We start from the raw sequence: 16134 nt of genomic DNA, 5'->3' as shown, positions 1-16134 counted from the left end.
AGGCTCACTGTAGTGTGCGTGTCTGTATCGGTTTGTTGGCTCATCGTACCTCCACAGTTCCAAACAGTTCGTTTGCGGCACAGTGTGTCGATCTGATAAGTTTTTTTTTTGTTATTGTTGGTTTAAGCCGCATTTATGTTTATATTTTTCATTTTGACCAATGAGTGGGAAATATTTGTTTTATATATACCCAGCCGAGGCCACTCGACAGAAGACGATGGGGCATCTTTTCTCTTTCACTGAACCGATGAAGGCTGCCGGAAAACGGAAGCAATGTGTAATGCCGGTCGTCCGGTGTGTTTTTTTTTCTTCTGTCAAAACAAAAAAATAGCGGTGAGGGATGATCATCAAAAGTAGGAAAATGGGAAACCTGAAATAGAAGATCAAAAGCGCTCAGTTCTGCTGCAAGATCAGTCGTGAAAATCATCGAAAATCAAATAGATCCACCACCATCGCCGTTACCACTTGCTGCTCAAAGTGTTATTCGCACAAAACACCCTTGACGCGAAACTTGTTAGCTAATGAGACAACATTTCATGGCACAACACCATCCTACCAGCCCATCCACACCATCTGTTTTCTTGTGGTTGTTGTTGTCCGTCGGTGCTCGACGGAACTGGCTTTGACCGGCAAGAGGTAAAATTAATTTATTGGCATTTTATTACTACTCTCATGTGCTTCATAAAAAACAAACGCCCACCCACACACACACAAGTGTGCGCGATTGGGGGTGGTTTATTTTTTCAGGAGTATTTTTTTTCACTTTTTCGCGCAGTGATTGCAATGTCTCCGCCCGCGAGGGGTTTATAGGTGTTTTTCTTTCCTTTTTTGAAGTGTCTGAAGCACTGTTGGGCTGCGTTGAGCGTGTGTGTGTGTGTGTGGTGAATAGTAAACAGCACATAACAATTCAGCACCACACTCATATCGACGCCGATTATTGGTGTGTGTGTTTCGATCAGTAAACATTGGCAAAGAAAATACTAGGAAATTGGAAGTGGCAAGGATATTTGATTTTTTATTCTGAATTCACAAAGTTTAGTTTCAAAAATAAAAAAATAATAAACAAACAGAATACTGAAAATAATGTTGCTAGGATGAAAAGAAAAACACATTTGCTTCATTATTTAAATTATTTATTTAAAAAGTTTTTCTGCTAATGTTTCACATACAGTGACAGCATAATAAGACCAAATTATCAAACGATTTTCAAACTAATGCTTTAGATACAACTACCAAGCATTGTAAACCCAAAATTTGACAAGAGCATCCTTTACATCTTAACTTCGTGTATGAATTTTGTTTTTAATCAAAGATGACTAAATCAGTGACTAACAATTAAATAAAAGTAAATAAAGTCAAACAAACCTATTACTTATGACAATGCTGAACTGCGTTAGAGATAAATAATAGAAATGAGGATGCCCAAAACTATAATTTTTATTTCGAATTTTAAGTTAGAACAATAGCCTTATTTTGTTGTATGGTATTTTAAAATCATATTGGTGGTCTCTTCCGATTGTCCATCACTGTATATTGTATGAGAGTAATCTAAGGCTTTAAGTTTATACAATAACCTGACTCTAGGCAGCTTCAAAACTGATAAAGAATTATGAAAAAGATTTAAAAAGTGATCCGATACTTCAAGTACGATGCAAGCTTGAAAAGAAGGCTAATACCGTAGAAGCTAGGAAGTTAGAGATTAAAGTAGGCATGGCAAACATGGCAGATCGGGAGTGTCAGTGTAGGAATAAAGAGGAAGGAAAAAATCTGAGCGGGGCAGCACTCAAACAAATTGGCGAGCTTCCAGAGATTCTAGCATTTTCAGAGAAAACAGGAAAATGTCCGACAGGGTATTTAATGAATAGACCTGATAGATTTAAGGTATTTAAGGGCTATCGATGCGACAGTTGCGCCGGTCTTCACACAGCAGAACCGGGGTTTAAATCTCATCTGAGCCCGTTGCTCCATACCATAGATAGGACTGATTATCCAACTTTTCCGCAACAATAAAGTCTAGTAAGCGTGAAATGACAGGCATGACCTTAAAGAAGAGGCCAATGAAGAAAATGAACTGATAATAGACCTCTGATTACATCTGGGAGACTAGAGTACTGAACAGTATTCCATTCTGGTCCTGACCATGGAGCAGAAGTGCACCTGTTCACCATATTCTAGGAGACAGATAACTTTCATGGATTCTTTTCAGTCAATCCAAGAGCTTGAGCTTTATTTGAGCCAATCCAAGTGCTTTACTAACAATGAAATTAACATGTAGCCGAATGAGCATGTTGCCCCAGGAAGCTCCGAGAGAATAAGTGCTTAATTCAAGTGACTGTAGACTCTTATTCATTCACGAGGGATCAGAGAAATATTGTTGAATTAATGGAACAAGTAACTGGAAAAAATTACACTTCGCTTTACCCTACGTCAATCATACAAAACAAACAAAGAACAAAGCTAACAGATAAGATAATTCCTTCGCCTTTTTAAGCAATCGAGCGATCTTGGTCCGAAAGGAATGGGGTGTGATATCGAATACGTTTTAAAACTGGTTGCCAAAATAGCTGGCAATGAGTGGAACTAAATCTTCTTCATCGTCTTTGCAACTTCCGAAAGCCTTAGCCTGCCAATGCTGACTTCCCGGACTTGAACATGTCCATAGTTGGATAGTCCTTTGAAGGTTTTGGCAGATATGCGTTTAGGACAACCAGAACAGCTCCTTCAATTCTTTCTGAAGATAAGATATTGTTTGGCATTAAGAGGCGACATAATAAAAATTTAAAGAAGTATAATATTGCAGACAGGATAACCACACAAAACGGCGCAAAATATGCTCCAAATGTCATCAACTTTAAAACATTTCATTCAACCCTTTCGAAAAGGATCAACACAAACCTTAAAGTTCACCCCTCCCCAGGGCCCAAACTCGAAAGGAAGTTTTGTTGCTTTCACTGACCGTCTCCTGGCAAGTGATCACGATGGCCTTGGGGTACCGATGAGGCTTCGAACTAGTTTGTCAGGAAAAGCACGTTGTCCACGGTAGGCAACGGTCGTCTACCTACTCAATGATATCGCTGTACGCTACCTCAAACCACGTTATGCGTGAGTTCAATAAATAATCAATTGAAAACCGACGGCTCCAACAACGAAACCGGCTTCACAAGCTGTGGTGGATAAAAATACGTGGTAGACTTTGTTTTGTTGATCACCGATCGTGGAAAACTGGCGCGAGACGTAACCACAATCAGCCACCATCAGGTAGAAATCTAGATCCAATAAAGCTCACAGGTGGGTGGCACAGCGTTGTAAAGGGTAAATATTGTTGCTTTAAAAGAAAAGATTCACTCAAACGATACACGCATTCACTGGCCGGTTTGAATCCTTTTACTCGCTGAGGATGATGATGATGGGTAGTTGAACGTTGAAGTGCTTTCGCAAACACGCTGAACGAACAGAACAAAGCAAAACTCGTTTGGCTGCCACACTTCTGCATGCAGTAGGGAAAACCGGGCTTCACGCTCACCCCAAGCCGAAGGAAAGTGAACCCGTAACTTCAACCCGCTCGGTGTGCATAACGGCGAAACGATAATGAAAAGAACGAATGCGGTGGGATGGAAAAAAAGGGAAAATAACTATGTTAGTAGTGTACTGACCGTTCCTGACGATGTTATGTAAGAGCCACCGCACGAGTGGGGCCCCGTGATGATCGATGAATGTGTCGGTCGGGCAGTACTTAGCTGGCCATCGAAGAGCTCCTTCACGACCAGCTGATCGGCACCGTACTGGCACCGTGCTGATGATGATCAGGCTTCACGTAAAAGGGGGTGCAAAGTCGCATTGTGTGGATCGCAAACAACAACAGAAGAAAGAGAGGTGTTGGTCACTCGTGGAAAATGTGTGCCGCCACGGTGGGGAAAACTAATCGCGAGAGTGAGTGGCAATGGTGAGAGAGAGCGTGAGTGAGCTCTTTGATAAGCGAACGATCGTTGTTTTGATCGCGAATAGATGTGAGTAAAGGTGGGCCCGTGTGGTTGGAGGTGTTTTTCGCCAACAACGATTGAAAGTTTGCCCTTGCAGGTAGGCAATCACTGCACCGTGAGGCGCTGAAATATTTCAAACAATGCGAATCAGAGATGAAACATTTCAACCAGCGTGTTTCTATTGGTTCTTTTTGAAAATTTAGCGCGGAGTTGTAGAGTTGAAACATTGTATCGCCAGATAATTGGAGGGTGCTGAGGCGAGCTTGTTCTGCTTCCTAAAATGAGCAGTAATATCTATTAATCCAATTCTGGATTTCCCACCCCAGAAGCTATGTCTGTCAGCACACAACAAGTTACCAAACGTAAGTAAGTCAGTCAGTCAGTCAAGCCGACCACGACCTGTCACCGTACCCGTGTCACTACCCTGGACACTGTAAATGTTGCAATAAATTAATTTGCTTTCGTTTAATGTGACTGTTATTATACATAATGTCTTATGCCCATGCCGACCAGATGGCCCGCACGACCAGTGTACGACCGAGTTATGATTAACGAACCACCTCTCCCTCGGTCCCGGAGATCATCAGGTCGGGTCGTAATGGTGAAGATTGCGAAGATCGTGCGCACATGCTCGTCGATCGGAGTTGTTTCTGCGCATTGTGCCACCCGGCACCGGTGAGACCTTCGGTGAGCTACCAAATGAAGGCAGTCGGTATGCTCACACCGACCAGCATGCGACAGTGGCAAGGCAAGGGCCCAGCAGACGCAGAACGTTCGAAACGAAATCAATCTCAGTAATTACCACCGTTTGCCAACATACATAATTCCGCATCGTGTAAAACAGGGGCGGTGAAGGACGGGACGGGAGGGCCTGTGAGGAAAGGTTTAAGACCAGAAGACTAATGTTTTGTCTGGTGGCAAACTGCGTTCCATTCCGGTGCGGTGCATCGGTTTTGATGTGGGCCCCGTTGCGTTGATTTAAGCGACGGATGAAGTTTATTTGAAATGTTAATTAGCGTGCGCAGCAAGCGTAGGAAGGTAAAGAGAGGAAGCGATTGCGATACCATTTACGCTTGCCGGTTTGCGGTACAACTGGCAAATGAAACATTTTAAATAAATTTAAATGTGTTGTACCCAAAATTTAAAGTATATCTACGCAATACTCTCTGTATAATTAGGAAGACATCAATTCTCTTATTGGTTCACGACTCTTTTAAACGTTTTTCGAATAGCCAACACCTGCAGCAAGCCCATTAGTGTTCACACTTTGTACCTTATCTCATTCGCCCGTTGTTCGGCATCCTCAAAAGCTCATCTCATCAGCAGCGAAAAAAAAGCTACTCACCCCACACACACATATTGCACTATTCGCGATTTGCGAATTCCACCGGCCAGCGAACGCGAACGCGTGACGTCTCACCTCAATCAACCGATAATTGGTTTGATCTTTCAGATCAGCAGCACTTTGTTGTTGTTTTTTTATGTAACGTGCATTTTTATCGCCACGGGTCTTGTTACGCGTGGTTCAAGTGGTATGAAATAATGGCACAGTGAACAATTTGTTGGTCAAGCTAAGGGAACCGAACCTGGGGTGGACAAGAATGATTAAAAGCCGCTTGGCAATGTTATGCGTAACAAATGACATACGCGTGGTTGAGTGTGTCTTTTGAGATGACTTCATTGTATGGCTGACAGCAGAGTGTATACACTGAGCTGAAAAAAAAAATTATCCATTAAAATATTTTCCAATCGAATGCCCAAATTGCAGGCGCATAGTGATACATGCGAGGAGACTTATTGTGCAAGATAAGCGAATATTTGTAGAAAAATAGAGAACTAGAAGAAGACAGCATCCTTAATTCGTGTAGAACTGCTATGACAAGTGCCCACATGACTTGTGCAGTATATTATGTTAAGCAACGAACCCTCGAAACGGCCTCGTAGTCACGATCAATACAATTTTACAGAGTGTCACTCGGTTCGATTCAATATCGCCGAAAAAAATATTTCCTCGACGGATGAATCTGAATATGTGGTCCTTTTTTAAACTTGTAATGATATTATATGGTTGACAAGATCCGCAAGAAGAACTCGATTTTGAAACGAATTGCAACATCAATGCTGGTAAGCAAATTATTTGGGGAGGTTTTTCACTTCAAGGAATGCTTCCTTTCACATGAATATCAACGAGACTGTAGTTGGGATATATTAAAACGTTAACTTAATCTTACTCGACTCTGACATGCCTTGTTAGGGGACACACTTCGATAAGCAGCAGAAAAATGATGCGATTCGTAGTTCTAAACTGTTTAAAGCATAATATTCCCGTGAGTTCTGAGAACTGATCGAGCTGTGTGCTCTACAAAAATATATATTAACCACATGGATACGGCATACGCAAATAATTTGGAATAGTTACTCACCAACTCACTTCTAACATTAATCATTATATGAATAATAATTAATAGTATTAATAATTGAAGGAACCGTTTTTTGTGTTTTAATTTGCTAAATGCCATTCTTCGATCCGGCAAAACATATGCCGTACTGTACATTCAAAGAGACACTCTTATGCTTCCCGGGCAATTAGTTTACCGGCGTCCTTTTCCCACGCGTTACAGTTGCGCAATCGGCTCTTAGTTTATCCAGATTTGAACCACATTACGCACCGACAGCCATCTGTTCCTGGTGGACTCATTTGCATCAGCTCAGTATACCTCCACTACACATGACGAGCTTGTGTAACTGTTTGGGGAGAAAATTTGAGCTACAAACAGGGAAAAACAAAAACAAATGGGACACTTTGTGTCCACGAAAAAAAAGCTTTCTTATCCTGCTTCTGTGTGTTTTTGTGTCTCGGGGTAGGTTTTTTTTGTGAAACCCTTGTTAGACCATGGGTATTTATCGGCAGACAGCGCACTCAAGGAAGCATTACACAGCTGTACTCGTTAAGTAAATCGTGCCGCGTTCGTCCCGGTTCCCGGTTTCGGTGGCTCCAGTTTCAAAATGGGAGAAAAATTAACGAGCGCTAGGAAGGCGAATAAATGGCCCCCACGAGCAGCATTTCGCACGAGGCGCACCGTGGCCGGCTGGCCGCTGTAACGCAATCATGCAATCTCTCGGTGCGAAACCCAGCGAACCGAAAGGCACCTAGGCCGGCACCAGAAGGAAAGAAATTAAACTAGTTCTGTTGGATATTAGATAATTTTTCTGCACAGTTTGCTTCTGCGCTGGTAGACTTCTGTGTGCTGAAGGGTCTGTCAGTTTTTTATAGGATTATCCCGGTACCGGGGAACCGCAAATGTGCGCAAAAGATTGAACATTTACCGAATGGCAATGGAGCAGATTTTGAGGTGCGCACCTCAAGTTTCGCACATTTTATTGACCACTCTTCCCGGTGCACAACACTCACACTGTATTCAAATCAGGTTGGCGTGCCCATCCCCCTAACGCGCTGCCGAACGTGACGTGAATTGCATCCCGACCCGGTGGAAGTGAAAACCGTTTGGTAGAATTTATGTAATCGAAAGAAACGGACAGGGCGTGCAGAAGCGCCCCGGCGAGACGCCCGGTCGACCTAATAAAGGGGTTCGTGTGCTGATAGGCCGCGCAAGTCTTCTGTCTTCGGTTACGGCGGGGAAACAAAACGTTCGCACGTTCGGTGCTCGATATTGATGGGAGGCTATTGAGCTGGTGGGATTGATCCCGACTAGACAGGTCAGATATTGGTTAGTGAGGGGTTTGGGATTTGGGTTCGATAAACCGGCGATTTGTTCGGACACCGATGTTGGGACAGTTTTTATTGTTGTTAAGGGTTACCAGTCCTTTGTTAATAAAATAATAGATATTTCGAAAGGAAATGACTTTTCACAAAGCAATCAGCTTATCCTGCTCATGCAAACCTTCTCAAATAATTAGCAAAAAATGGTCTCAATCAAAGATTGCTTTTTTGTCACCAAATTGCTTATTATTTGCTCTCTTTATATAAAAAAATATCGCAAACGACACCTAATACCACACGTCGCACATGTCGTTACGCATTCCCTGCGCTACATGCAACGAGAAGAGCCATGACAGAAGCGAGAAGAAAAGTAAAGATAAAAAAAACTCCCATAAATATATCACTAATCAACAATCAGTGCCACCGATTCCGTTCATCCTGCCAGCTCGTGCAGCGGACTGGTTTGCAAATGTGCGTTGTAAAATTATTACTCCCCAGTGCACGGCAATCAGGTTGATTATCAATCGTGGCGCTACCATTGACAGCTCGCCAGAGGGTCGTTTGAAAACGGAACGATGCCGTGAGCCGCGGAGCTAATCATCAGTAGGCTAATAAAGCAATCGAATCGTGCCGATACTGGTGCCGAACTCTGCACAAAACAGAAGGAAACATGAATCTGCGAAAAAAAAACATACAAATGGAACGGAAAGCAATCAATGTGGCCGGGTGGAGCTGTGAAACAAAGCACTAATTTGTTTCGTTGACAGGCTAGGCGAGTTTAGATAGATTAATTAAGACGTTAGAGCGTGAGGCAAATTGCGTGCCGAGAAAATAATACTTTCGATTCAGTTCTGGCCCCCTCCCTTCAAGGTCATCATCCGTGTGTGTGTGTGGCTGTAGCATTTTGTGAATGATTTCGATCGTAGTTCAAACCGATCAATGTGATGTAACGCGTCCGTGCTCATTCAACTCCCGACAGGTGCGTTGCATACACTACCCAAAAGCGAATGAAAGGGAAAAGACAGTCTGGAGTTTCCGATTTCGCCACTTCAAGGCCACTTTCGCACGGCAGACTTCATTGCTCGGTGTAATTCCGGTACTGATGGGTCAAAGTCAAACAGAGCTTGTGGTTGACGCAGCCTGCAGACCGAGCTCGATCATAAACGCGAGTACAAGTGCTGCTGCTGCGGAAGGTCACGCCACGTAATGCGTTTTGTCGGAAGAAAATTGTGTGACCGAACCGTACGGAACCGAAAGGGGCAGCATGAAAATGGAACCTAAATGGAGCTAATTTCCCTCGGTAGTTAAATTGGTTCCCTGTTCCCCACCGTTGCCTTTCGTTTTCACTCGCCGGGCTTGTGGTGTGCGGAAAGGGAAGCTGCCAAGATGATTATTTGACCTTCCAATTATATCCGCCGGTGTCCGGTATGGTGGCTGAGGGGGGTGCTTTTTTTCTCTCCTTTCCAGCCGCAGCAATCTTCAACTAAACTCGAGCTCGTTACCTGATCTCCGGTGTTACGGCATCCTTCCATCGTATGCACGACACACCGGCACTGGGTTTCTGTGTGGTGTCTGCGACGAGTCGCAATGAGGGGGTGTTACGATGCGACCTTGACCAAGGCAGCAAATGTATATTCTTAATCGCGATCGATCCTCCCTCACTGCATGCCGACCAACGACGGTCCGTTGGGGGTAGGTGGGTTTGAACCACGGCAACAAAGCATCCATACCCGAGACCCTAGATGCCCTAGATATGTAATAATTGATCGCAATGCGGATCCGTACGCGAATTGGTGGTAGTGATCGGCAATTAAAACAGGATTCTAACCGTGTTTGCGATTCTACACGACACGAGCGCCACGTTCTTAGATGGGTATATGGCGTGCAAGGTCCTCGCGCGGGTTGTTCGTGAAGCTAGATCGCGCAGCGTGTGCAACGTAACCTAAGTCAGCAACTGGCGTCAGCCGGGGCTGGCTTTAAGGCTCGGCTGGCGGTACCTTTACCAGACCCGGATAGATGAAAGTAAAAGTTGACCAGCAAAACGTTTTCCTGGTCAATGGTATGTTTTTCTCGTTTGTGTAACAGGACGGGGTGGGCGGGTTGAGATGGGAAGCCCTCGCCCGTGGGTGGGTACTGGCACTCTGTGGGACATTAATATTAATGAGCCACAATAAAAACAATGGCCAGGGGATATAACGATCGGGTTTTGCACTGGGGCGCGAGTTGAAGTTTCAAGTGCGTCCAAACATCTATACTGTTGCTTATGAAACATTGTCGTTTGGCGAAGATGTATTAGCTGATTAGCGTCTGGAGCGTGCTGGACGTCATGTTGAATGGGTTTTGTGATGGTAAATAAAACTTAAAGATGACTTATTAAGGGACATTATGAGCTATTTGGTAGTTGTTATGTATATTAATCGTTTGGAAAGCAATCGAAGTTAGAAAATAAAAAAATTAAATAGTTTTAATACTATTACAAGCAAAAACAAAGTTTTTTTCATCTAGATTGGGTAGTCTAATAGCGTTGTTTGGGTAATAGTAGCTACGTTGCCATTTCGTACAGTTTCCCTTTGAGACACTTTGAGTGAGATTTTCTTAGGACAAAACATTGAATGACACAAAATAAAATTAAAAACTTTGTTTTATAATTTCTAGTCTGTATAAGAATCTTGAACTAATCAATATTATCAGACTGTTTTTTTTTGAATAAAAAAATAGAGCCCTCAACTATTAGATTGTAAGTTAGGGCCAAAGATAGAAGTCATTTAAGTAAGAACATTTTCGGCTATGACAATCACAGGTTAGAATTTCAAGCTGGATCCAAACCTCAACAGAATCCGAATCCAGATCCAAATGCGAATTCAAATCACTACCCCAAAGTGATCCTTCCAAGTGTCCCAAAAAGGAATTCAAAGGATTTAGAATCCGGATTTGGAAATTATTCTGGATCGACCCGACTTCTGATTGAAGTTAAGAACCCGATTCGAATTATATTTCTCATAATACTTTTTCATACGATATCTGTGTGTTTAAGTAGCTTTTTTCTTGGTTTAGTACCATCTATTAAAAGGTAAATAGGCAAAATTAGTGTTACAAGGTGATTTGGAGCCATAGTTGGTAAAATATTCCTGGGACACCTACTCACTACTGGAGGAAGACGCTAATTATTTGGGGACAGATTTCTGGCATCAGGTTTGAACAATTCTTCCGTCAATAATCCAAACATCACAGCATCCGTCAATGTGGGAAAAAATGTTCTATTTATTTATTTATTTATTTTCAATTATGACGGCTTGACGCCATATGGTCAGCACCGCATGTGCTGACGAAGTACAAAATCCAAAGACACAAAAAATTACCAAGGCATTTCCTCCCTGATATTTCACCTTATCCCGGGCGTGCTCGGTTGGAAAAAATGTACTAGTAACGATAGAAATTTATTTACAAAACTCGTCGTCCATGTAGCCGCAGATTGAGTAGCTGCAGCTAGAAAAATAACCTTTCGGCTTCGTCGATCAAAGAGATTCTCAACTATCTATCGATTTATTGATTCAGGGCAAACTTCTATCGGAGGACCATTTTCAGTTATTTTTTGCCAAGCCGGAGTTCCAATTGGCAGTGTCAAGAAGGAATAAAAAAAACTCATTAGTTTTAAGGACACCCATGGCTAAGGTCCCAGCTAAAGCTGCTTGGAACTGGGAAGTCACATTTTTGTGGCAAGCCTCTTGGATGGACGATTCGAGCAGACTGTGCCTTTTGTAGCCTTTTAATGCTTTTCTATTTGTTTTATAGACCCGATAAAAAACATGTTTTGACACACCTCTTCATTCACACCACCAAATGGTTCACCGCAACCATCCCGTAATTGATATAATTCCATTAAAATCAAGCGACGAACCCCCATCTCGCAGAAACTAATAGCCTCAATTTTGTGACGTTAAAGATCACTTCCTTATCGCTCTGGTAAAGATCAACTTCTCCCCTTTCTTTCCATCTCCCCTCCCTTCTCTCTTTCCCTCTCTTTCTCATTGGCACGAAAAGCATTTCAAACACTTTTTCATTATGCTGCCGGTACAGCGTGTACCACCAGAAAATACCAATAAGTGATTATGCCATACAATTTACAATTGAGAAACCAGCTCATTTCGCTTCAACCAAACAACAATGAAACATGAATCTTGGGAACGGCAACGTGGGGCGGAAAAATCGAAAACGAAACAACTATAGCACTGGCCGCATTAGAGCACCACCAAAAAGCTTGACTCGCTTGACCTTTGTCGGGACGATTTTGCACCGGCGAAACATTAGCACCATCGATCGTGGCGATCCGAATCGGCGGTGAAGATCTCGTGGATCGACCCTCATTACCGCATCGCACGTGGCATCCATCAGTCTCCCGGTGCATCTCGTTCGCCCGGCCAAACTGTTACGATCGGTGGGAGCTTTTTCGCTTTTCCCCTTTTTGTACATCCTCTCGCACGGGTTGGTGCTGGTGAAACAGATGTTCAATCGGTGTTTGAGGTGCGAGTTGCGAAGAAAAACAAATACGCTCGATGGGGTCGAACGGCTGAGCGGTGGCTTACGACCGAAACGCATGCCATCGTGCGCCTTGTTTCGGTGCGAACGGGTAACGATCGGTTGTGCAGCATCATCTTCACCGTTCTTCACAGCGCTGGGAAGATTGGCGCTCTGTTCTGGCGGGCGCACGACCGCCTGCGCTACACATTACACAGTGCGGTGGATTGTTTGGCGGTTTGGCAAATAGTAGGGCGAGCGACGTGAAAGATCGCAGCTGCAAAACATTTACCACGAGTCGGCGATCGGGTCGCTTGTTATGCATGTGTGCACGATGCACACAATTGTCGATTATGCAAGCGCCGTCGCGAATGCTTTACGGACGTCATCTCGCACGAGAGGAAGGTACAGCCAAACCACCCACCACCACCCATCTTAACCGAACACCCGCACAACACAACGTAAAGTGGTTAACAACAAACCGTATGTCACTGTGAAGAGACTTCAACCGGCATCAAGCGACAAACCTTTGCCACCGTACGACGACGACCACGCTGCTGTAACGAATGTCTCGGACAAGCCCATATTTTCCGTGTGTCCCTCATCATTTTCCCCGTCCCATGTTCCCAATTTTCATGCTCAGCTTCCCAAGTTGGAGAGGAATGATTTACGAAGTTTTGTGACACCGTTTAATATGTCATTCTAGCCCTTGAGTGGTCATCAGACTGTGCCGGTTTTTGTGCCGTCTGGACTGGTAGAGTGGGTGGGAAAATCCTTGAACTATGTGAACGGAAAAACTAATTCTCGGCCATCCGTGTACACCATTGAAAACCGAAAACCACTCACACAAAAAAAACCCTGTAACGAAGAAGAGAACAGAATACGGAAGAAAACCTAAAAAGCTTACTGAAGCGAGAAAGAGAGAGAGAGAGAGCGTTTGATTTTTGTACAACAATCTTTGTTTCGTTTTATTTTTCGTCTTATTTACAATAAAATATAATATAAAAAAAGTACATCGTGCCCTTGTACGGTGTCAGCCTCACGCAGATGCACACCCGATCGCGCCCCCCGGGTTATCGTTGAAACGTTTCACTGGCCGTGCTGATCGTTGGAGGATTATCGTTTTCCCATATTTTTTTTCTCTCTCTAAAGAACGGTGTCTGTGTGTGTTTTTTGGCTATTTTTTTCACAAAAATGTCAAAAAAGCGTTGACGCTCCTCTTTAAGCCAAGGAGCGTTAAAAGCGATCCAAAATTATACAGCACAATTATGGTTCGGTGAGTCCATCCAAACGATCTCACTCGATCGATCTTCTGTACATTCAGCACATTTTTTTGGCTTCACTCTCTCGCGTGTGTAGCGAATTGGGCGTCTCCATCGTGTGGGTGTGTGTGTGCATCCGGCGTAGGCTGACAGGCTGTGGGCCATTTTTGTTACGGTGCGTCGAAAGCTGTTCCACCGAACAGTGCGTAACGGACAGATAGAAATGACGGCAGTGCATGTACGTTTTACATTATCACATCGGGTGCACAACTAACTCGAACCCTGAAAAAAGGGATCGAATGTGGATTTGTTTGTGTGTGTGTGTGAGTGTGTGGTACGAAAAAAGCGAATCCTTTCGCTTTTGAGTATATGAGAGCTGAGAATATTTTGATAGGAAAGAGTGAGCAGTGAGGATGTGATTTATGTGTAGAGAAAGATACGTGACTTTCGATGATGATAATAGCTATTCAAGCGAAGCATCACCCAGATACGTGGCGTGCTTCGAGAGTTGGTAGGTGCTCCTTAACGATCTGTACGGAGGTGCAATTAGAACGTTGGGCAATCATACCCGAGAGTCCAACCTTTATGGTACAAATGTCCTTCCACCTTTGAAACGCTTTTAGACGCTTCTCCCTAATGGTGGTAGCTGTAGTCGTGTCCGTAACCGCTGAAGCTGGTGTAGCTCACATCGTGATGATGGTGATGCGGTTCGTGCACATGCTCCAGATGGTGATGGTGATGGTCGTGATGTACGGGGACCGGCACTGCCACCGGCACCTTCACCGGAACCGGGACTGGCTTCTCGACTGGGATGTGCTTCTCAACCGTGACGGGGTACGGACGGTCGATCGGAACCTTGACCGGGTACGGGACTGGCTTCTCGACCGTGTACGGAACGTGCTTCTCGACGTAGTACGGCTTCGGGACGGGCACCTTGACCGGGTACGGGACGGGCTTCTCCACTGGCACTGGGTACGGACGATCGACGGGCACCTTCACCTCATACGGGACAGGCTTCTCCACCGTGTACGGGACAGGTTTCTCCACCTCGACTGGGTAGGGAGCTGGCACATGGACGGGGTAAGGACGGTCAACCGGGACCTTCACCGGGACCGGGACCTTCTTCTCGACGGTGTACGGCACCGGGACCGGGACTTCTACCTTCACCGGCACGGGCACATGCTTGGTCACTTCGTAGGGCTGCGGGACTGGCACCTTGACGGGGTACGGGACATGCTTGGTCACCTCGTACGGCTGCGGCACAAACACCTTCACGGGGTAAGGACGATCGACCGGAACGTGCACCGGATAGGGAACCTTCTTCTCGACCGGGTAAGGCTGTGGCACATGAACCGGGACCTTAACGTACTCCTTCACGTGAACGGGGACGTGTTTGACAACTTCGTAGGGCTGTGGGACCGGTACCTTCACCGGGTACGGCACATGCTTCTCAACCGTGTACGGGACGTGCTTCTCGACGGTGTACGGCACTGGGACTCCCTTGAGGAGCGTTACCGTTTTGGTAACGTCCGTGTGTCCACCCAAATACACTCCATGGCCGTAGTGGTGATCGTGCGCCTCATGATACGCACCACCAAGATGGCCACCACCGATGTAGCCCACGTCTAGCCCATTAATGCCGTAGCCATAGCCGAGACTCAGCAGGCCTCGTTTGTCCAGCTTCTTCTCGAGCGGGACGGCGGCCTTACCATCGGCTGCGGACTTCTTTTGCTCTGATTCGGCACTAGCCGAAACCAACAAAAGCGCCGACAGACAGATCTGTGTTGACGAAAGAAGGACGATAAAGGGGAAATCTTTCATTGAGTATTTTGAGTACATCACGAAGATTGGTTCAGAATCTTTGAATGGCTCTTCAGGACGCTCGAGCGTTTGAGAGAATAAAGTGAATGGTTCAGATGTTTCGATAAATTAAAATTTGGAAATTCTCTAAAAGGATCTGCATAGCTCCAACTGCTTTAAACTAGACTACAAGAAATCACTTTTGCGTTCAGCTTTGGGCAAGAATTCTCAGAACGATTCTAGACACACTGTATAACTAGTTCTAGAGCTGCGATTCACTGAACAATGTGCTCTTATTTTGTTCACCTCCAGCAACTTGAAATCCTTAACCAAACAAAAAACTAGAACTTTTCACTCCGACAAACATCCACACCAAACGCTCAAACACCTAAACCATCGTCAGATTCCGCAAAACCAACAGAAAACTGTGTGAAACACTTGTCGTCGCCTTGACGGATGTACTCACAAAAAACTTCATTGCGACTCAGCGACGGACTGGTTAGCGAAACCACGATGCGCAACTGTGCGGTTCCAGACACTGAACTGGATGCTGATTTGTGCTAAGTCGCCGCTTTTATACTACTTAAAACTACGAAATTCACTTTCATCCGATTCTGTGGCTTGGTCGGGTAGCGTCCCCACCGCCCAGCGGCTGAAGCGCCCCGCCAGTTCGAAACCGAAAGCGGTCGTTCGCGTGCCTGAGAAAACTTGTGACCACTCGGGGGTGCGTGCATAGCTCGTGAGCGCCCCGGTGCGCTGGGACGGTTCCGTTCGACTTGGGGTAGGTCACCCTCCGTCAGTGCTGAGCGCTGAGCGACTTTGACCGGCGCTGAGTTACTACACCAATGAGAGCACG

At 44.9% G+C, this 16134-nt stretch overlaps 2 protein-coding genes across 6 annotated transcripts in view; one reads left to right on the top strand and one right to left on the bottom strand.

The window, feature by feature from the left end:
* The window catches only part of LOC118508806 (angiotensin-converting enzyme), a 76117-nt gene that overhangs the window by 40196 nt on the left and 19787 nt on the right, over positions 1 to 16134 (top strand). The gene's annotated exons all lie outside the window — the stretch shown is intronic.
* On the bottom strand, positions 13153 to 15871 carry LOC118508816 (MAGE-like protein 2). The gene is made up of 2 exons (XM_036048557.1): positions 15745 to 15871; positions 13153 to 15257 (listed from the first exon to the last, which is right to left on the bottom strand). Exons 1-2 carry the CDS (start codon positions 15754 to 15756, stop codon positions 14112 to 14114), a joined length of 1158 nt encoding a protein of 385 aa, XP_035904450.1. The 5' UTR covers positions 15757 to 15871; the 3' UTR covers positions 13153 to 14111.

The sequence above is a fragment of the Anopheles stephensi genome, chromosome 3 (genome assembly GCF_013141755.1).
Source record: "Anopheles stephensi strain Indian chromosome 3, UCI_ANSTEP_V1.0, whole genome shotgun sequence".
NCBI lineage: Eukaryota > Metazoa > Arthropoda > Insecta > Diptera > Culicidae > Anopheles > Anopheles stephensi.
This window is presented reverse-complemented; position numbering and strand designations above follow the sequence as displayed.